This window comes from Leptonychotes weddellii, chromosome 16 (assembly GCF_054177405.1).
Source record: "Leptonychotes weddellii isolate Sample4059 chromosome 16, ASM5417740v2, whole genome shotgun sequence".
Lineage (NCBI taxonomy): Eukaryota > Metazoa > Chordata > Mammalia > Carnivora > Phocidae > Leptonychotes > Leptonychotes weddellii.
In genome coordinates this window covers 45,671,627-45,694,393 of record NC_138384.1, presented here as the reverse complement: position 1 = coordinate 45,694,393, position 22,767 = coordinate 45,671,627, and the positions used below count along the sequence as shown (strand labels likewise).

The window sequence follows — 22,767 nt, the reverse complement described above, 5'->3', positions numbered from 1 at the left end:
TAGATCTGAGAGGACACACCAGTGATGAGCTGAAGTTATCTGAATGAGGGAGGATGGGAAGGGGCAGAAGGGAGGGTGTTACGTGAGAAAGAGCACCTAGAAAGAGTTCCCTATGCATTTACATGCATATGTATGAACACTTAGAAATGTGTCATTTTCTTTATATGGATTTTTTTTATATAAATGGTATCATACATTTGACATTCTGTGACTTTTCACCTAGAAGTGGGCTTTGGAGACTTTGTTAATGTTCTTGCATACCTATATACCTTTCTTTTTTATTATAAAATATTATACATGTTCACAAAAGTATACAAAACTGAAATGTTCAGCTCATGACTTATCATAAAGAAAATATCCCAACTATCCTAATCAGAAAAAGAACATCACCTCTCCCAAACACCAATCCCTCCTGCCCCTCAAGTGGGAATCACCACTCTGACACTTAATATCATCCCTTTTTTGCCTTTATTTATGGTTTTACCACCTCCATGTGTGAACCTAAACACTTTAGTTTTGCCTGTTTTTTGGACTTTGATATAAACAGAATCCTATGATATGTATTCTTCAGGATATAGCTTATTTGGCTGAGTGTTAAGTTTTGGGGATTCATCCACGTTGTTAAGTGTAGCCATAACTCATTTTTTTTTCCTTTGCTGTGTAGTATTCTTTTGTACTGGTTACATCACTACGTGTGTGTGTGTGTGTGTGTGTGTCTACACTACTGTGTTGGACTTCCGGATTGTTTCCTTTTGGGGTTGTTGCAAACAGTGCTGTTAAGGAAATTCCTGTATGTGTGCTTTGTTGCAATTATACCTGGGAGTGAAATTGCTGTTCATGGGATAGGTATACCTTCAGTCTTAACGGAAAATGGCCAGCGCATCTCTCAAAATAACTTTGTCAGTTTCCAGCCCCACCAGTAGTGTATCATATTCCCCATGGCTCCTCATTCTTGTCGATGTTTGGTGTTCTTGGCCTTTTCGTTCTAGCCAGTCTGACTGGTATGGAGTGGCCCCTCAATGTGGTTTCTCTTCTGTTTAAATGGCTTGAACTCTTTCATGTGTTCACTGGCCATTTGGAGAACCACTTTGGTGAAAGGCTTCTTTACATTTCCTGAGGATTTTTCTACTGGGTTATTTATATTTTTCTTATTAATTTGTAGGAGCTCTTTATAGATTCTGGATTAAAAAAAACCTCTATCAGCTATATGTGTGTCCAATTTTTTCTACTCTGTGGCTTTTGACAGTTTAAATACGGCCTCTTGATGAACAGATGTTCTGAATTCTAATGTTTACCTGTTGTTTCCTTTATGGTTAGTGTTTTCTAAGTCCTGTTTCTGAAATCTTTCTTAACCTGCAGATCATGAAGATACTCCCTAATATTAACCTCTTTAGAAGCTTTGTGAATATGCCTTTCTTTTTTAAATCTCATGAATTAATTTTTGTACAATGTAAGATAATGATCAAATTTCATTGTTTCCGTATGAAAATACAGTTGCCCATCCTAATTATTTAACACTGTCATTTTCACAATACTCTAGTTGACATGAAATATCTCTCCATTTATTTAAAACTTTTACTTCTCTTAAAACAAAACAAAACACTTTTACTTCTCTTAATAATCCTTTATAGGTTTTGGCATAGAAGTCTCATCTTTCTTTTGTTAGATTTATTCCTAAGCACTTGAAATATCTTAATGTTATTATAAATGTTACATTAAAATTTTTTTCATTACCTATTTATTTTTTGCTAGTATCTAGAAATGCTATTAATTCTATTCCATTAACCCTGGTACCAACCACCTTGGTAAACTCAATTAGTCCTAAAAATGTATTTAGAGATTCTGTTTTATTTTTTACATACACATTTGTATCTGTAAATAATGACATTGTTATTTCTTCTTTTCCAAACTTTATACTTGAAAAAATCTTACTGCATTTGCTAGGACCTTGTACCAATTATCTGTTGCCGCCAAAATGCTGCATAACAAACCACCTCAAAATCCAGTGACTTAAAACAACAGGAATTTATTATTATACCTCATGAGTCATTATTATACCTCAAAGAGTCATTAGGCTGGGCTCAGCTAATATGTAAGGGAGTTGACTGGCTGTTGACTGATCTAGGCTAGCTTATGCTGGGACCACTAGAGTGATTCAGCTCAGCTCGGATTTACATGTCTCGTTTTCCAGCGAATTAGCCTACAGATATCCTCATGGGGATAGCGAGAGTGTAAGAAAGCAAGCAGCAACAAGAAAAGCCTTTTGCAGGTTAGGCTCTGAATAGGCACAACCACTCCAATTCAAGGGGTAGGAAAATAGGTGATGGCCTCATTAGTGAGAGGAACTACAGAATCACATTGCAAAGGGGCTGGATATAGGAAAAACTGAAGACTTGGAACCATGAATGCTATCAATCAACCTAAACTTTAAATCCAGTTTGAGTAGAAGGGACTGGAGTGGGCATCCTTTTTTTTTTTTTTTTAAGATTTTATTTATTTGACAGAGAGAGACACAGCGAGAGAGGGAACACAAGCAGTGGGGAGTGGGAGAGGGAGAAGCAGGCTTCCCGCAAGCAGGGAGCCCAATGCGGGCCTTGATCCCAGGACCCCGGGACCACGACCTGAGCCGAAGGCAGATACTTAATGACTGAGCCACCCAGGTGCCCCTGGAGTGGGCATCCTTATTCACAAACTCCAAGGAAAAGCCTTTAACATTTTATCCTTAACTACAGTGTGTGCTGTAAGCTTTTTTTTTTTTTTAATAAATAACCTCTATGAAATTAAGGATGTTCCTTTCTAGTCCTAGTTTCCTCAAGTTGGTTTTTTTTTTTTAATAAATGGTTATTGGGTTTTATAAAATATTTCCACAAATATTGAGATAATTATATTATTTTTATCCTATATTATGTTATCACTGATTGATTTTTACTTCTAAACCCCCCTGTATTACTGGAATAAACTCAACACAGTTGTGATGTAATACTGTTTTTATACAATGATGGATTTGATTTGCCAGTATTTTGTTTGAGACATTTGCATCAGTGTTCGTGATTGACACTGATACGTGATTTTCTTTTTCATTATTCCCTTGCCAGATTTTGGTATTAAGGTTATGCTGGTCTCGCCACTTTTTCTATTCTGGAAGATTTTATGCAAGATCAGTCCTGAAATTTTCTTTGGAGCAAACTAATTACAGAAGTAATTTATTAAAAACTTCTACGGGCGCTGGGTGGCTCAGTCATTAAGTGTCTACCTTTGGCTCAGGTCATGATCCCAGGGTCCTGGGATGGAGCCCCAAATCAGGGTCCCTGCTCAGCGGGAAGCCTGCTTCTCCCTCTCGCACTCCCTCTGCTGTGTTCCCTCTCCCGCTGTGTCTCTCTCTGTCAAATGAATAAATAAAATCTTTTTTTTTTAAAGATTTTATTTATTCATTTGAGACACAGAGATACAGAGAGAGAGAGAGCATGAGCAGGGGGGAGAGGCAGAGGGAGAGGGAGAAGCAGGCTCCCCGCTGAGCCAGGAGCCCGATGTGGGCCTCGATCCCAGGACCCTGGGATCATGACCTGAGCCGAAGGCAGATGCTTAACCATCTGAGCCACCCAGGCGCTCTAAATAAAATCTTTTAAAAAAATTTTCTAGAACAGGGACGCCTGGCTGGCTCAGTTGGGGGAGACGCAACTCTTCAACTCGGGGTAGTGAGTTTGAGCCCCAAGTTGGGCAGAGAGATTACTTAAATAACTAAATATTTTAAAAATAAAAGATTAAATTTATAGAACAATTCAGAGTTCCTATTTCTTCTTGCATAAGTTATTAAATATTATTTTTCCCAAAACTTACCGGCATAAAATTCTTTATTGTAGTGTTTGATTATATTTTCAGTAACTACAGGATTTATAATGATGCTGCTTTTTTATTCCAACACTGGTTATTTGTGCTTTCTCTATTTTATGGCAAGTCTTTTTTTTTTTTAAGATTTTATTTATTTATTTGAGAGAGAGAGCACATGAGAGGGGGGAGGGTCAGAGGGAGAAGCGGACTCCCCGCCGAGCAGGGAGCCCGATGCGAGACTCCATCCAGCGACTCCAGGATCATGACCTGAGCCGAAGGCAGTCGCTTAACCAACTGAGCCACCCAGGCGCCCTCTTGGCAAGTCTTAATAGAGATTTTTATCAAATTCATTTGTCTCTTTAAAGAACCAACCTTTGGGGCGCCTGGGTGGCTCAGTCAGTTAAGCATTTGACTCTTGGTTTTAGCTCAAGTCATGATCTCAAGGTCATGGGATGGAGCCCCACATCGGGCTTTGTACTCAGCATGGAGTCTGCTTGAGATTCTCTGCCTCTCAAATAAATTAAATCTTTTTTTTCCAAATAAATTAAATCTTAAAAAAAGAAAGAACCAACTTTTGATTTTGTTGATCTTTTCTATTCTATGTTGTCCTCCATATTATTAATTTCTCCTCTTTATTATTCCCTGCCTTCTTCCTTTTTGAGTTTATTTTGCTATTATTTTCTAATTTCTAGGGATGGAATCTTAGCTTATTAATTTTCATGTTTTTTTTTAAAGATTTTATTTATTTATTTGACAGAGAAAGACACAGCGAGAGAGGGAACACAAACGGGGAGTGGGAGAGGGAGAAGCAGACTCCCTGCCAAGCAGGGAGCCCGATGCGGGACTCGATTCCGGGACTCCAGGATCATGACCTGAGCTGAAGGCAGTCGCTTAACCAATTGAGCCACCCAGGCGCCCAATTTTCATGTTTTTAAAAATTTCTAATATTTGGCTTTAGCTGCATTCCATTTTTTTTTAAGTTTGTTTGTTTATTTATTTATTTATTTATTTATTTATTTATTTATTTTAGCAATCTCTACACCCAATGTGGGCCTCGAATTCATGACCCCAAATCAAGAGTTGCTCACTCTACTGACTGAGCCAGCCAGGTGCCCCCCACCACCACGTTTTCATTATCATTCTATTCAAAATATTTTCTGATGTCCATTATAATCAATTCTTTAATCATTGGTTATTTTAAAATGTAGTTTTTAATATCCAAACATGGGAACTTTAAAACTAATTTTTATTATTAATTTCTAGCTTAATTAATGTGGTCAGAAGTATACACTGTGTGACTGTGATTCTTTGAAATTGCTGAGATTTGTTTTATGGAAAATATGGTTGTTTTTTGTAATTGTTTAGCATATTATTTTTTAAATTTTTTAAAACTTTTTTTAGCATATTATTTTTTTAAAGATTTTATTTATTTATTTGACAGAGAGAGAGAGAAAGCATAAGCAGGAGAGAGGGGCAAAGGGAGAGGGAGAAGCAGACTCCCCACTGAGCAGGGAGCCCGACATGGGGATCCATCCCAGGACCTCAGGATCATGACCTGAGCCAAAGGCAGACACTTAACAGACTGAGCCACCCAGGTGCCCCTGTTTAGCCTGTTCTTAAAAATATGTATTCTGGGGGCGCCTGGGTGGCTCAGTCGTTAAGCGTCTGCCTTCCGCTCAGGTCATGATCCCGGGGTCTTGGGATCGAGCCCCGCATCGGGTTCCATGCTCCGCGGGAAGCCTCCTTCTCCCTCTCTCACTCCCACAAGCATGCTTGTGTTCCCTCTCTCGCTGTGTCTCTGTCAGATAAATAAGTATTTAAAAAAAAAAAAAATATGTATTCTGCAGTTGTTGAATATAGTTATGTGTGTGTGTGCATATCCATATATATTCATTAGGTCAAATGTACTAATTAAGTTGTTCAGATCTTCCATATCCTTAATGAATTTTTGCTCTTTATCTGTTATGCCTAAGATAAGTAGATTCTATCCATTTCCTACATTTTGAGGTCATATTAAGAGATGCATAACATTTTAGAATTCATATGTCTTCCCAGCAAATGAAACTTCTTATCATTATTAAATTTCCCTCTTTATCTCTGGAAACTTTACCTTAAATATTAAATACATGTTAATATATTTATAAACATTAAGTATATATAAACATTAATACTATAATTTAATGTGTAAAAGTTATATATTAATATATTAGTAAAGCTATACAAGCTTTCTTTTGGGTAAAGTTTTCATGGAATACTATTTTTCATGTTCTTTACTTTTAACTATTCCAAATTCTTACATTTTAGATGTCTTTTGTAGACAGGATTTAGTCTGATTTTGGTTTCTTATTAAGTCTGAAAACTCATCTTTTAATTGGAGCATTCAATCCATTTACATTTAACACAAATCCTGATATGTTCAGGTTTAAATCATTTAATGAGGTATTTTTGTATCTGTCCTATCTACTCTATATTACTTTTTCTCCTTGCATTCTTCGTGCATTGCTTGTTTTTATTAGTCCATTTTTTCTCTCTTATAACTTAGAAATTATACTTTTTTATAATTCTTTTAATGGTTCCCCTAGATAGTAAATATGCATGTATTTTATCAAATAATGTTTATTGGTACTGTAAGCGAACCAAACAAGAGTTTGCCCACCCAATGCTAAGCAAGCCAATAAAAACTGGCACCAAGCTTTTGCAGTGGGGAAAGATTTACTGGTGTGGTGCCACCCAGGAGAACCAGGAGCTAATGGTGAAAAGTCCCGAACTCCCCAGTGGCTTGCAAGGAGGGGTTTTTAAAGGGTGGAAATTCAGGGTAAGGGTTTCAGGGTCTTGGATCATGATGATTAATTAAAGATTGGGTCAGCTCCATTCCCTTTCTTGACCATCCCGTCCCTTCTGGCTTGTTCCTGTCTGGTTTTGGTGTAGCTGTTGTGCAGTGGTCGCTCTGTTTTAGGGCCTGGAACTGGACACGGCTCTGGGCAGACTGCATTAGTGACATCATCTCTAGAGTACAGAGGCAGAAGTTCTACATCCTGTGGCTACTGCTAAGCTGTAAATTATTATGTTTTCTTGCAAACACTGCACGTGAGATTTGTTATCTCAGGTAGAACAGCACCCCACAGACTTTTCAAAAGGCAACTTGATAGTATTTCCTGAGGCAATTTTACAAGTTCCTTTAACAGTAACTAAGGGCCCCATGACTGGTCAGAAGCCGCTCGGAGCCCTATGCCTAAACTGTGGGGTCTGCGGGTGCTTGCGTCCCCACTTTACATTTATCCTCTTCTTAGACGACACAAAGTACTTACAACAATTCAGTTCCATTTGCCGCCCTCCAAATCTTTGATGTCATGTAATTCTTATTCTTCACTTAATTAAAATTAAGATGTTACTGTTACTGTTTCTGTGCAGTCTCCATTTTATCCACAGATTTACGTTTTCATTACTCTCGATTCCTTTCTGCATGTCCAACCTTCCATCTAGGATAATGTCCCTTCTTACAGAGGAATCCGCCAAGTAGACCCAAGTAGTATTTCCTGTGGTGCGGGGCTTCTGGTGACAAAACTTTGTCTTTATTGCATCTTCATGAAGTTACCAGCCTCCTCTTTTTTTTCTTTTTTTTTAAAGATTTTATTTGACAGAGAGAGAGAGAGGGAACACAAGCAGGGGGAGTGGGAGAGTGAGAAGTAGGCTTCCTGCAGAGCAGGGAGCCCGATGTGGGGCTCGATCCCAGGACCCTGGGATCATGACCTGAGCTGAAGGCAGACATTCAACGACTGAGCCACCCAGGTGCCCCTACCAGCCTCCTCTTAATTGCTACCCCCAAAACCTCCACTGAATTTGAGTGTGCCCTTAGGATTCAACTTCCTCACACTCTGCTTCAAATAAAGTCAGTTCTTCCAGGAAGCACTTCTGGGCCCATGTGTTCTGAAGGCCTCTCTCCCAGGACAAGATCTTCAGAGCTGGATGGGAACAGTGGCCTGCTTCTCTCTGAGTGCTTTTGGAGCAGGATGCTATGTGGAGCATTAGCCTCTGGTCTTAGTGACTTGCCCCTCCTAGCATATAACCTCCACCTCACCAATGAGCTGGGGTCAGGGGAGACTAGGGCCCCAGTATTCCCAGTATGCCATGCCAGAAATGAGGGCGGAGTGGAAGAAGGGGGCTCCTGACCTTTACTTATACCACACATGTCTGGAATTTAGTGTCTGTAACACATCACTGAAAAGGAATGCGAAATGCTGGTGGTCTGCCCTTCCTGGGAAGATTCCCTAGCCTCTGAGTGGGAGCTGGGGAGAGAGGGAACCCTGTGCAGTTTCCATAGCACTAGGCCAGGAGTAAGGAGGGAGAGAGCAGACTGTGGGTCCAATGCCACTGACTCTCATTGTTCTCAGAGAGTTTTACTAGATTTTCTTGAATAAATGTTTCTTCATTGGCTGCATGCCCTTAGGACAATTTCCAAAGACCTTAAATATTCCTTTCTTTGCAATGGTCACAAGTTGTGCTTGTTTCACTAAGGAATGGGTCCACAGAGCCCTCAGGCTGCCTTTCCAGAAATCGAACCCCAAGGAAGCTTCCGAATTCTACCAATCCTCTAGATCCAACCTTAGATCTACTGAATCAGAGTCTGGAAGAGTGAGGCTGGCAGATTCAAAGGCAGGAGGAGTCTGTGTGTTTTGAGAGCTCCATGGTTGTGATAGGTTTGTTTTGTGTGCATTAGCTGGGCCAAGTAGATCAGAAGGACAAAGGAAAGGAACCTGAGTGCTGGAGTGTTTGCTGTGTCCTTGGCACTCCCGTTACATCATTTTTAATCCTATCAAACAGGGCTGCCGGGGCTGATGTTAAGCTGACACTCCAGCGGTTATGGCTGGCCTTCGTTCTGATTGGTGCTCACACTGTTACAGTTATTAAGTATCTTGAAAGTCGTCTGTGCTTGTAAGATGAGGGAAAAAAAACTAACCTGAGTCTCAGAGAGATGAAGTTATTTGCCCAAAGTTCAACCAGTGAGAAGGGCCAAGAGTTAAATTCTGGCCCTTTGTTTGCTCTAAAACCCTGCTGTCATGAACTTTTACAGGCTGGTATCTGAGACATAGCCCTTAAAGTCTGCTCTTCTTGGCGACCCCAAGATTCCCTGAAAGTTAGTTGGCCTGTAAGAAGAAAGTCATGGAGTCCCTTGAAGAACTATCAGAGGAAGAGACTCCCAGAGAACCCACAAGTTCCTCATCCCCATCCTGGAAGCTCACAGGCAAGGAGATTCTGGCCACCAAGACCCAAAATTACTTTGCTCAGACTAAAAGAACTAAGAACATCTTGATTCAGGTTGCCTTCTCCATTGGGCTAAGCAGTATATGGCGTTTCCCCTACCTGTGTCAACGGAACGGAGGAGGTAAGGCCAGGGGCCTGGCTCCTGAGTTTCAGGAAGGAGTGTTAAGGCTTGGAGCCCACACTCCTGGGTCCTGGGGGGAGGAAAGAACTAGAGGTTTGCCCAGACTTGTAGGGGATAAAGAGGAGGGGGGCCAGGACTCCTGGCTGCCTGAGCACAGCTCCTGGCTCCCTTCTTCAGGCAGCTTTATCCTGATGTACTTCTTCATGCTCCTCTTGTTCGGGATTCCCCTCTTATACATGGAGATGATCATGGGGCATTGGCTGCGTGTGGACAACATCCGGGTCTGGAAGCAGCTCATCCCCTGGCTGGGCGGCATAGGATACGCTAGCATATTGGTGAATGAGGGGCCCAGCCAAGAGGCATCCCAACTCACCCCTTGTGGTCTCCAGGTCCCCCGTCTCTGTCCATCCTGTCCCTCAGACCCACCGTGTCCACCCCTAGGTGTGCATCTTGATGAGCTTGTACAAAAGCATCATCATCACCTGGAGCCTTTCCTACCTGGGCAACTCCTTTGCTAACTTCCTGCCCTGGAACCAGTGCCCACTGGTGAAGACCATCAATGTCACTGGTGAGGAGAGGGAGAGAGGAGGCCAGCAGGGCCACGGGAGGCAAGGGCACCAAGGAGCAAGAGACAGGGAGTGAGAGTCCAAGGGGAGGAAGCGAAGAGCAGGGCCAAGATACCAAGCGAGGTGGTGCCTAAGCACCTGCGTCCCCCCCAGACCTCTCTTGCCTTCAGACTGTGTCCCACCAGTATTTCTGGTATCACACCACCCTGAGTGCCTCAGGCCACATTGAAGAAGGGGTCGAGGCCCTTGTCCTGCACCTCATCCTGGGCATCTTCGCAGCCTGGTGCCTCCTCTTCTTAACCATGATCACAGGGCTAAAGACTTCAATGCCGGTAAGCCACCCTGACCACGGACTCCTCTACCCCTTCATGTTTGCAAATCCAAATATTCTGAGGCTTCCCACCCGACACCGTCCAACTCCTTCCTGTTGACCTCTCTTCTCGAATCCCCGTGACCCTTCCCCACTCCTAGAGTCTCCCAGACTTGTAGGGGATAAAGAGGAGGGGGGCCAGGACTCCTGGCTCCGCCATCCAGGGGTCCTGAGGAAGGTGCTATAATCTCCCCAGGCCGCAGCATCAACCACTCCTCTCACAAAGAACTGCTCCTCTCCCACCCATGGCAGGAACGAGGGCCTTGTACTGACCCAGCTCCCTCTTCACCATCCCTCACCCCCAAGTCACAGCAGTGGAGACTTTCTAGAGCAGACCACAGCCTCTCCGCCTGAGCCTTGCATTCTGCAGCTGCCTGCATGTTGACAGCACCTGTTAATCCCTGAGAGAGCTAGTTGCCACTGGTTCCTCTCCAGAGTTTCCCATTTTATTCCAGTCCATACTTCCAATGCATGCCCCTGGCACCTGGATCATATTCTCTTTACACAGAAAATTTATTTCAGTGTGTGTGTCAGGTCATTTTGGTTAGCTTTACCTGTAGCTTTTGGCCCCTGCATCTACTCACGCAGTCACCCTATGTGTCCCTGGAGGCTCACCTCACCATTCTCTCCACAACCTCCAAGATAAACCACTCACACAAAAGCAGATTATACTAAAGGCTTAGTAGGGGCACACTGAGAGAGAGGGCCTTACCCTCCTATCCCAGAGCAAAAAGAACCAGAAATACTTTAAAATTCCCATTGACCGTGTTACTTCCTCCCAAAGTCTCTTCTCAATTGCTGTTCCTCCCCCTTCACCTGTGATGTTGTTCCATGCAGCCTTAACTCATGCACAGACCATAAAACCCAGGCCTATGAAGTAATAATGTCCAACTGCCCTACCATTTAAAAACCATCTTTACTTGGGGTCTCACCCCTCACCTCTGAGCAGCTTATTTATTGGTGGATGTTCCCCCAAACAACATTGTTGTCTCCCCAGAATAATCCTCCTACAGCTCCCTCATGTTGCACCCAGGCCACCTTAACCCGGCTCATCCCCATTTCTCTACTCCTGCTGACCTGCGTTCCCTGTTAATGCTTGCCTCTGCCTCCTCCTCCTCCCCACTTCTCCTGACTTCTGGTTTCTGTCCTGACCCACCTGGCCAGATCCTGACTTTCACAGTATTCCTCCCCTACATCCTCCTCCTCTGCTTCCTCATCCGAGGCCTCTTCTTGGAGGGCGCAGTTGCCAGCCTCAGACGTATGGTGACCACAGAGGTGAGGCTGGGGACGCCAAACCTTCTCCCTCCCCCAACTCCCCAGTCCTTCTCTGACTCTCCTTCTCCGACATCTTCCTTTCTGCTCCCAGCCTGCCCCTCATCCCTCTGCTCTCCACCCCAGCTCATCCCTCTTCCAGTTCACCGATGGGTCAACTCTCAAGCTCACCCCCAAACGTCTCTCTCTCATCCCCATCCACAGCTCTCAGCCTGGGCCTCTCTGGACCTGTGGCGTCAGGCAGGAGGCCATGTGCTCTATTCCTTGGGCCTGGGCATGGGCACCACCATCAACTTCTCCTCCTACAAGGGTGGAGAAGACAACTATATCCAGATGGCCTCCTTGGTGGCCCTCGTCAACCTGGGGACCTCATTGCTGGTCACATCCATCATCTTTATAGTGCTGGGGTTCTGGGCCGCTACCAGTGGTCCCACCTGTGTTGAGAAGTAAGTAATTAACAGCCTTGCAGATCCAACAAGAGGTCTCCTTCCCTGTACCTTAGCAATCCCCCAGCCTCATGGGCCTTCAGACTCAGGCCTCTCCACTAATAATGGTAACAACAACAATCATAATAGTTGTAGTAATATCATATTCTCAGAGAAAACTGCCAACTTATAATATTCTAATAGCCACCACTTTATAGATAATAGTCCCAGAGACAAGACTGTCTGAAGGCTTCCGTAAATTGCAAATGGTGCAAAGAAGATTTCAAAATCAATTATTTAACTCACAAAGGAGGTTGTTAACAGCATTCTGAGCCACAGTCAGAGGTTATTGGCCTCGGCTGCATGTTGGAATCACGTGGGGAGCCTTAGAAAACACTGACACACCTGAGTCTCACTTCCAGAGATTCTGATTTACTTGATCTGGGATGCATTCAGGCACTGGGGTTTTTTTTTTTAATCTCCAAGGTGGAGTTTCTCTTCCAGTTAGGATGTTGAAGGCTGCAAAAGTCCATGCTTCCTTGGTACAGCAATTTTAAAAATGGAAAAAATAAAACTAATACTTTCCTGTAACATTACTGAAAAGCAGAGGACACAAAGGAGCTTTAATGAACTAAATACTGGAGGGTGATGAGTTCATCATATGTGAGCAAAGAGCCGTGAATGGGGGTAAGCGCCTGGCCCAGGGGCACGTGGCTGAAGGTGCAGGCCTGTCATGGATGGAGAGACCTTGCACAGACAAGAAGAAATCATGCAAGCATTTAATCACAGTACGGGCTGCCAGTAGGTGTTGGAATCACAACGAGCCCCCAACAAATAAATTGCTCGACCCGACAGTTTTCCTCTCTATTCCCAGGAATTGTTTTGGAGAAGTGGCAGAACTGGAACAGAGACAAGGCTAGCAAGCAGAGGAACTATCATGCATGGTCTCATGGTGCTCAGATTTGTGGCCCCACTGGAGCTGAATACAAAGATAAACCAAAAACATCTACAGCTACGATCCAGCCCATTCCAACCCAAATGATGACAACATCAAAGAAATTAATCCTCGCCGGGGGGAGGGGGTTGTGCAGAAAGTTGGGGGCATGGCTCGAGGACAAAGTGAGCCCTCCTTAATCCCATTTGAGGGCAGAGAAAAAACTCAACTAATTAAAACTGTCCCCCAACCCCAGCTTGCCTCAGTGCTTAGAAAACTCTTAAATAGCCCTCATTATAGCTGCCTGTTGGAATAAAAGGCTTAAATGTATTGAGACTACACAAAATAAAACAAATAACATACCTTTCTCCTTTGTTGTTCTCTATGCAATGTCCAACATGGAATTAAAAACCCTTAAACATCCCAAAAACCATATAATCCATAGCCAAGAGAAAAAAGAAGACCCAAAGATCATCCAGACATTAGAATTAGCAGACAAGAATTTTAAAACAACCATTATAAATATTAAGGGATTTAAGAGAAAAGATGAATATAATGGAAGCCATGGAGATATTTTAGAGAAGATACAGAAAATCTAAAAAAGGACCACATGGAAATTTTAGAACTCAAAAAGTAGATGAAGACAAAGTTTCACTGATGTATTTAGTTTAGATTGGAACCAGCAGAATAAAGGATCCGTTAATTTGAGGACAGGGTAAATAGAAGTTCTACAAAGGGAAGCACAGAGAGGACAAGAAGAATGAGAAAAACTGGAGAAGAGCCTCAGTGACCTAGAGGACTAATAGATGTATAATTGGAATTGCAGAAGGAGAAGAAAGGAGAGAGAATTAGGGCAGGAAATCTTGCTTTCAGCTTAATTTGTAATGGCCAAAACTCCAAGCAACCCAAATGTCTGTCGGGAGGTGAACCGATAACAGATCTTAGTATATTTATTCAACCAGTGGAGTACTATCTACCAATAAAAATGAATGAACTGTGGATACATGCACCAACACAGATGCATGTCAGACATTATATTGCTTGTAACAAGCCAGACATAAAAGACTACACACTTTATGAATCTATACGAAATCTAGGAATAGGCAAAATGAATGTGTAGTGACGGAAATCCGTAGTGGCCTCTGGAATGGAGGGAGCGCCCTGGAAAGGCGCCCAAAGTAATTCTGTGGGGTGGTGGAAATACTCTGTATCTTGATTGGGTCATTTGTCAATACTCACTGAAGTGTACATTTAATATCTGTGCTTTTTATTGTCTCTAAATTATAGCTCAATAAAGACTGAGTTTGTTTTTTTAAAAAAGCTCCTTGTTGATTCCAGGGAGAACCATTAGCTCTTCAGGCAGCACTGTCCAGGAGAACTCTTTGTGATGCCAGAAACTTTCTATACCTGCACTATCCACTATCGTAGACACCAGCCACAAGTAGCTAGAACATTCGAAATGTGGTGAATGTGGCCAAATAATGCAAATGCGACCAAGGAACTGAATTTTTCATTTTATATCATTTTAAAAAGATTTTATTTATCTATTTATCTATTTGAGAGAGAAAGAGAGATCATGAGCAGGGGAGAAGGGTAGAGGGAGAAGCAGACTCCCTGCTGAGCAGGGAACCCAATATGGGACTCCATCCCAGGACCCCGAATCATGATGTGAGCCGAAGGCAGATGCTTAACTGGCCGAGCCACCCAGGTGCCCTCATTTTATATCATTTTAATTAATTTTAGCTGACATAAATTATGTGCCTAGTGGCTATCATATTAGTGCGGCCCTAGAAGATCTGCCGCATGAGCTCCTTGCCCTTGATTATATAGAGCTTCTCAAACTGCAGTGGCCATTATGAATCAGCGTTAGAGCAAAAGAAAGTCTGGGATGCACCCAAGATTCTGCATTTCTACCAAGTTCCCAAGTGATGCTGCCCCTCCAGGGAGCTTCTACTTAGAGTAGCAAGGCTCTAGGTTACTCTCTTTAGGTAAGGAAAAGTGGAGGTATGGATTATCAGTTTTCTAATCAGGAGGACAGAAGACAGCTGGGATCTCCTAGCATTTCCTTAAATTAAGCAAGCACAGTATTTATGGCCCAGTGATCCCCATTCCCAACTGTGTATCCTAGAGAAGTCCTCACATGAGCCCTGCTAATGGATGATTATTGTGGCAATGTTTGTAATCGCAGGGAGTGGGGTCATTATTTGGGGAATAGAGTATAAAATGTGGGTTGCAAATGCAGCAGAGGGCAACAGGCAGGAACAACAAACCAGACATAAACTCATCACTGCAGAGATATTGCCAGAAAAACTGAGGGAATAAAAGTAAGAAATAGAAAACCGAAACACAATGACACTCAAGTGATGACACACAAAACATATTTCTTGGGGCACCTCGGTGGCTCAGTCGGTTAAGTGTCTGCCTTCAGCTCAGGTCATGATCCCGGGGTCCTGGGATCAAGCCCCACATTGGGCTCCCTGCTCAGCGGGGAGCCTGCTTCTCCCTCTCTCTCTACCGCTCCTCCTGCTTGTGCTCTCTCTCTCTGTCAAATAAATAAAATCTTTTTAAAAACTGTGTATTTCTTTTTTTTACAAAGAAATACCCGTATTTAATGTTATTAGTCAAGCACATGAAAGTGAATAGCTGTAGGCATGAAGGAAAGAGTGAAATTCAGACTTGAAGGAGGGAAAATTTTAAACAGACTTTGCTCCACTGGTTGAGGAGAATGATCGTGAACGGGCTTGATTATCACAGCACTCTAAACCTAGGTCCAAAAAGAGAGACAATTCTGAGTGTATTCGTTCTCCAGGGCTGCCATCACAAAGTCCCACAGACTGCATGGCCAAAACAAAAATCTATCCCCTCGCAGTTCTGAGGCAGAAATCTGAGGTCAGTGTGTTGGCAGAGTTGGTTCTTTCTGAGGATGATGGGGGAGAATTGGTCCCATGCCTCTTCTGGTGGTTTGCTGGCAATCTTTGGTGTTCCTTGGCTTGTAGGTGTCTGCCTTCGCCCTCACATGGGGTTCTCCCTGTGTGTGTGTGCCCAAATTTCCCCTTTTTATAAGGACACCAGTCATATTGGATCAGGGGCCACCCAGGATGATCTCATCTTTAATTACCTCTGTAACAACCCTATTTCCAAAGAAGTTCACATTCAGAGGTAGCAGGGTTGGGGGGAGCGGTTAGGACTTGAACATATGAATTTAGCCGGGGGTGGGGGAACTGTTCACTGCATAACACTGAGGAATCTTAGCTACTACAAATATAGAATCTTCTGCCCATTAGGTGGAATCCCCAGGGCAGTTCACCCCAAGTCCACATGATGAGCTTCCAGGCCATGTCCAGTGGCCCTTGTTACTCAGCTGCTCTCATCTTGGGCCACTCATTTTCCTCTCCAGTCCCCAGCTGCCCTGGTTTGCGGAGAGCAGGGGAGTCAGCCTGGTGACCACCTTTCCTCGCCTCTGCTTCCCGTTCAGGAGCGTCTCAAAGCTGATGAACCTGATAAAAAAGGGCGTGCTGCCTCAGGATGCCAAGCCCCCAGAGGACATCCTACTCTTGCCCTCCCTGGACTATCTAGAGTGGATCAGCAATCTCCCTCAACACCTCCAGTACCAGGTCATCCACTCCACCCCATCCTGCAGCATCAAGACACAGAAGGAAAAGGTGTGTTTGTGGGTGCAGGAGGGTGCTTCCCAAAGGCCCCCAGAGGACCCTGGGGGCCACCTCATGCATTGTCTGAGGCAGGCAACAGTTACGGTCATGTCTCCACCACCATTGTGTATGTACCAGGGTCTTTGCTACGTTGTCACTTGACTTTAATTCTAACATCAACCCTAGGATCCCAATTTGTTAGAGGAGGAGCCTGAGGCCCCGAGAGGTGAAGCTCACCCAGCTCAGCAAACACTCAGCATTCTGCCATCCACCCACCGCTCTGTGTCTCTTTCCTCTGTCCGACACAGACATTGCTACTCGATCACTGCACCATTCCCCCCATCCAGACCCACCACTGCCTGAGAGCCCTTCTCCCCCACAGTTCATGGAGGGTCCCGGCCTGGCATTCGTAGCCTTCTCCCAAGCTGTCTCGTTGTTCCCTGGTTCCTCTTTCTGGGCCATCCTCTTCTTCTTGACCCTGGTCATCATGGGGCTGAACACCTCGATAAGGATCTTGGAAGGCATTGTCTATCCCCTCCAGAACTCCATCTCCATCTTCAGGAGGCATCCCAAGCTGCTGTCAGGTACTGTGGATTCTCACCCTTCTCCCCAGGTCACCCCAATCTCCTGGGCTCACTTCGACCCCTGGCCCAGCCCTACACACAGACCTGTGTGTACACAAAAACCTGCCTTTGCCACAGTGATCGTCTGCTTGGGAGGTTTTCTGGGCAGCCTCATCTTCACCAGTCATTCTGGCAGCTACATAATGTCCTTGTTTGATGACTGCCTGGTCCCGCTGATCCTTATCATCATTGTGGCCTTCCAGAATGTGGCCCTGGCCTGGATCTACGGAGCTAGGAGGTGATGTCCAAGCCCTGGGGTCTGCCCAGCCAGGGACCCATCCCAGGTCTCTGAGGAGAAGGGGGGCATGATCTGCTCCCTCTGTCCATCCCACAGCAGGGGGGTCTAGCTAATAGCACTGGGGTGCAGGAGGGAGTGATCGGAGGGCAACCAGGTGGGTCCTGACAGAAAGAGTAGTCAGAAACCAGGAGACTCAGCTTCCATTACCATGGGCCACATGGGATATTCTGAAGGCAGAGGGCTGGAGCCTGGCACTCCCCCTGCATCAGGGGGCTCCCATGAGGAGACCAGATGCAGGTCCCAGCCTCGGGGAGGGCCCAGCAGGGCTTGGTAAGCCCCTATGAGTTGCAAACTGGTGAGAGAACCAGAGGTCTGGCAGACCCACCCTCCCAAGATCTCCAGGCCCTGGTGGCCAGAGGAGGGCTCCTTCCAGACATGTCTGCCCATTGCCCCCACCCCAGGGTCAGAGAAGAAATATTCGGTGATCTGGGCCGCCTGTTGTGGTCCTTCTTCACTGTCCTGTGGTGCTACGTGGCCCTGCCTGGGCTGCTGGCCCTGACCACCATCTGCCTCATGCAGCTCTACCAGACAGAACCCCCCCACTACATTGCCTGGAACAGCAGTATGGTGAGACTCCCCTACCTGGCCTCCCGCCCCACTCTGGGCACCCCTCATCTGATCTCCAGATCAGATCTCCCTGGGCTTCCATCCCCAGGGACCCTTTAGCCAGCTTCCCAGCCCCTGAGGAACCTGATCCCCAGCATCACATGGATTGAAATCCCCTCACCGCCACCTCCTCTCATCCTGCTCCCTTCTCTCTGCCTCAAGAGCCAGGAGGTAAAACAGCCCTACCTGCAGAGCACCCTGGGCTGGGTCACCCTCCTCAGCATCCTCACCTTCCTGCCGATCCCAGTCTACTCACTTCAACACTGGTGGTACCTCCAGGACCACATTGCTTCTGATCCCTTTGAAAAGCTACAGTCCAAAAAGATGCCCTTGGTGCCCCCCAAGCCGTTACAGTTGCCTAAGCGCCACGTGAAGTCCCAGGAGGGAAACGGTGAAAGCTCCTCCAAGAAGCTCAGCCTGCCCTTGATTAGGGGGCTGAACCAGAACCCATGGCGGTTCAGCCTGCCCTTGAGTAGGAACAGCCAGAGCTCTTCCTGGTTCAGCCTGCCTGTCATTACCTCCCTGACATCCACATGGTCCATAAGGAGTCTCAGCCTACCAGCTTCAAGGCAGGTGAGCCCGGCCTCAACAGCCATAGACAACAGTGACCAGCACACAGGGACCAAAGAAGAAAAGCGGCACGAGAACTCTGTTCAGTAACTGGTGACACCACCCATTTTTCCAAGGCAGCAAATCTGTCCAGTAACTGGTGGCCTTAGTGTCCGTTTTGCCACAGAAATAATTGGTTCTGCAGGAAAGGAGGGGGAGGGGCACATGGAAATTCTGCCTAGGAACCACTCATTTGGCCTTGGAAAGAAATGGACAACTCAGGAGCTCTTTCCTCTCCTGGAATAATACCACTTCTGCTAAGTGGAACATTCTGCTCTGGGATTGGAGAATTCAGACGATGAAATCAACTCAGCTGTTCACAGGGCTGGACCTAGTGCCTCCTTTCTCCCTGTGAGGAGTGAGTACCATGTTGGCATGATGGGGATGGGCTTCATAGCACTTTCTAGGACCCAGCCTTCCCAGTTATCATGGAGACAGCCAGTGTTCCCTCCAAACCCCAAACTCCACCACCAAACTGGATCACTGGCTAACTTCTCCAGGGCTACGCTCTCAGAATGAGCTAGGATAACAATGCTGAGTCAATAAATCAATCCCCTGAGACCCCATGCACAGGCTGTGGGCACAGTGTTTTTTCTGTCGGCCTCCTTCTACACATATACCCTCCAAATCACCAACCTCTGGTGAACTGAGTGTCCAGTCTGGTGACTCCAATCTCCTCTCCCTTTGGGACACAGATACAGAGTTTCTACGTTCCCCCTTGTTCTGGAGTTGAAACAAACCATTGGGGAACTTTGTAGCAATCAGTATTACTCAATCCAGAAAGTGTGCTAACCCTTAAATCTAACTCGGTTTGGTGACCATACTAAATATGTCTCATCGTTATCATCTCACTACTCCTACCAAGAGGGGAGCATGCCCAGGTCAGCAGTAGGCAGGTGGGTCCTCTCTGGCTATCATGCTTCATTCTTACTTGGGGTAGAGTCGCCCACCCACTTGGGCATCATGAGGTAAGCACCTGGTTTCTGTGGGCTCAGGACCAAGGAGTCTTGGAGAACTTAGAGCTTATTAGGGTTGTCTGTGGGCATAGGTAACCACCCTGCCTCTTCAAACACCAAATGGAGTTAAGGCAACTCAGGAGGTGGAGGCACCTTCTAGAAGCCACACCTCTTAGAGACTTCCTGGGCAACTCCCCATCCCCAAAGGTCATGACCTTGAGAATCAATGCCAGCTCCCATCACCACCCACTCTGGTTCCAAATCACCTCCCAAATCTCTGCCTGCCCAGTCACACTTTCATTTACCTCAGAGATCTCTAAACATCCCTTATCACACTCCCTTATCAGTGACAATTTTTTGAGAAAATATTCCCAACATATGTAGAAAATCTACTTGTGAACTACTGTCATTCTACATACTCAATATCAGTAAAGCTTAATTTGTTTTGCTTACTTCTGTTAAAAAAGTAGATATAAATAGAAATTCTAAATTTTTCTTCCTGCATCCCCAGTGTAATAGTGTCCACAACTCAAATCTGGAGAGCCCTGAAAAGGTCAGAGGCAGAAGCTTGCAGGCCTTTCCTGCGTCTGAGACTCACATCTCCTGGCTTCCTGCCTCCACCTTGCTCTCCAGGGACCCTGGGTCTGGGATGACACGGCTCAGGAAACGAGCTGCGGGGAGAGGGCCTGGTCTCCCTTCCCACCCTCACCCTCACCTCTGTGTCACTTCCCCTCTCAGAGGCAGGACGGGCCACCACAAACCAGGTGTGCCAACAGTCTGGCAGGGTAAGCTAAAAACCAGTGAAGATGATGCATCTTAAACCATGTAGGGCTCTAGCTCTAGGGTCTTTGTTTTTGTGTGAGGTTGGGCTTGGGGAGTCCTGGCGTGGAGGACAATGTCCCAGGGGCTGCAAGAAGCCCCCATGCCTTGGTTAACACTTAGACAAGGCAACAGACAGGCCCTTTGCTGGGCTCCTTCACCCACCAGGGGGTGCATACTGCAGGAATCTCCGAGAAGAGAAAGAATGGCCTTGAGATCAAGTAACCAGTCAGCGACTAAGGTGGAAATAGAATTGAGGTCTTCCAGTCCCTAGTCTGGGATCCTTTTCTTTCTCATTTCCATACCAGGTTAACCACTTCTTGACCCTTGCAGCTAGGGTGCTGGCATCTGACCTCCATTCCCCAATCTGAGGTGCTTCCACAAGCTTGGAGGGAAAACGAGGACATTTGAGGTGACCTCTGTGTGCGGGTAGGTTGGTAGTCTTGGTGAATGTGGAGTGGAAACCTCTGGCCCCCCTGCAGTGAAGTCTTGTGGCATGGGTGAGGGGTTTCGTTGTTAACCTTGATCTGGATGGCCATTCCATTGGCTTAGTTAAGCCACATGGATAGTCAGCAAGTAGCTTCAGCTTAGACAGGAGTCAGCAAACTTTTCCTATAAGGGGCCAGATAATAAATATTTTTGGCTTTGCAGGACATATGGTCTCTATAGTATATTTTTTGTTATTTGTTTTTTATAACTCTTTAAAAATGTAAATATCATTCTTAGCTCAAGGGCCAGAATATCCCACAGGCTACAGTTTGCCAACCCCTGATCTGGGACCGTGTCAGGCCAACAAGAGAATGCTGGTGGCTACAGCAGAATTTAGTTTGAACTCCCTAGTTGTCCCACTTTGGGCGAGGCTGCCAGCCAGGCAGTCGAGGGTGACCCAAGAATAGCCAGGAGCCAGATCCTTAATTTTCAAAATAAGTCTTTGTAATTCCCTCACCCCTTCAGCCTCAATCACTAACCAGGAGACAGCCTGGAAGCGCTGAAGCCTCTCTGGAAACACCCACATTCAATGACCAAACCGCCTGCCTAAGGTGTGTGGACCAGGACGTGAGAAAGGTAGAAATCTATTCTGGGTGGATTTTTGAGGAAACTGTTCCAACAATCAATAATACCAGATGCTGGTGGAGAGTAGGGAAAGTAGAAAGTCCCATCCGAAACCTTGACTATAAACTTCAGTCTGTCTTCCAGGGTTGGCTTTGGGGTAGTAGCCTTTAACTTTGCCCAACCAGCAATGAACCAGGCCCCGTTGTTCAGGGGAACCTTTGTACATTGAAGGCCCCATGGAGCCCGTGGTTTTGCTTTAGGCAGTGGAATGGGGGATAGTTCCTTGTGATTGCTTCCTGCCACTTGCCCATTCCAAAACAGATTAACACGAGGACCAGGGCGGCTGTGCTCTTGAATATACCATTTACATTTAACCATTTCAGACCTTACTGGTTGTCAAGTTCAAGTTGACTGACCCCAGAATGAAGATGTAAGGCCAGAGAGTCGGGAGGCCTCCATGGGTGGGGCCTCCTCTCTCAAGGAGAGCTGAATAGCAAATTAATAGCTGCCTTTTCATAAATGTGTGTTTATGGTGGTTGTGTCAGCAGGTGGCGCTGTTGTACTGGGAAAGGGCCTCCCTGGGTCCCGCAGCAGCCTTGAAGTCAGGAACACTGTGACTTCCCTCTCTCCTTTTGGGATTCTGTTGTTTCTGTACAGTATCCTGGAGAGGACTACACATGCTCCAGTCTCTGCATGGGAGAATCCCGACACTTAGAGGACATTCACGGTATGGACACACGACACATCAATTATACATTTAATAGAAGCCAAAATGGCACATTGAATTGACCCAAAGGCCCCTACCCAACAGGGTCACTTTGGCTTCCTTTCCCCCACTGTGTGCTTTATCAGTTGAAGTCAGGTCCATTTTCCTTCTTGGGGAACATGGACCAAGGAGTCTAACATGCTTAGGTCATGAAGCATCATCTTCAGCAAAATTTTCCACCTGTGAGACATACAAGAGCCATGAAGGCTGATCCTTGTTGACCTCCTTTATAGTTAGAGGCTTCAGGACCAACTCTGTGTCTTTCCTAAACTATGAAATGTCTATTTGAGCCCAGGTAGTCCTCAATTGATGACTTGGGTGGCAGGGCCTTCATTTTTGTCTTCATTCAAGCCCCACCCATCCCTCGCTAACTGTGATTGGGTGGAGGTCATTACTAACACATCATTCCTTCCAAAGATGTCCAAATGGCCGACAAGCACATGAAAAGAAGCTCAATGTCTTCAGTCATTAGGGAAATGTAAATCAAACCCACAATGACACACCACTTCACACCCACCAGGATATTGATAACCAAAGAGAACGAAAAGTAACAAGTGTTGGTGTGGATCTGAAGAAACCGGAAACTCCTGCATCACTGGTGGGAACAGG

The 22,767-nt window shown here is 45.5% G+C and overlaps 1 protein-coding gene across 1 annotated transcript; it reads left to right on the top strand.

The window, feature by feature from the left end:
- The first annotated feature begins 8,903 nt into the window (after positions 1 to 8,903).
- SLC6A16 (solute carrier family 6 member 16) lies at positions 8,904 to 19,188 on the top strand. Its single transcript, XM_081806158.1, has 4 exons — positions 8,904 to 9,211; positions 9,931 to 10,109; positions 11,624 to 11,865; positions 16,254 to 19,188. Exons 1-4 carry the CDS (start codon positions 8,989 to 8,991, stop codon positions 16,588 to 16,590), a joined length of 981 nt encoding a protein of 326 aa, XP_081662284.1. The 5' UTR covers positions 8,904 to 8,988; the 3' UTR covers positions 16,591 to 19,188.
- Positions 19,189 to 22,767: the final 3,579 nt, after the last annotated feature.

What these genes read in the sequence shown, in the direction of transcription:
- SLC6A16 (XM_081806158.1), top strand. Translation starts at nt 8,989, where the DNA reads ATGGAGTCCCTTGAAGAACTATCAGAGGAAGAGACTCCCAGAGAACCC. An exon ending in GTGTCAACGGAACGGAGGAG is followed by an intron (nt 9,212 to 9,930) that starts GTAAGGCCAGGG and finishes CGTCCCCCCCAG; the next exon opens with ACCTCTCTTGCCTTCAGACT. An exon ending in GGCTAAAGACTTCAATGCCG is followed by an intron (nt 10,110 to 11,623) that starts GTAAGCCACCCT and finishes CCCCATCCACAG; the next exon opens with CTCTCAGCCTGGGCCTCTCT.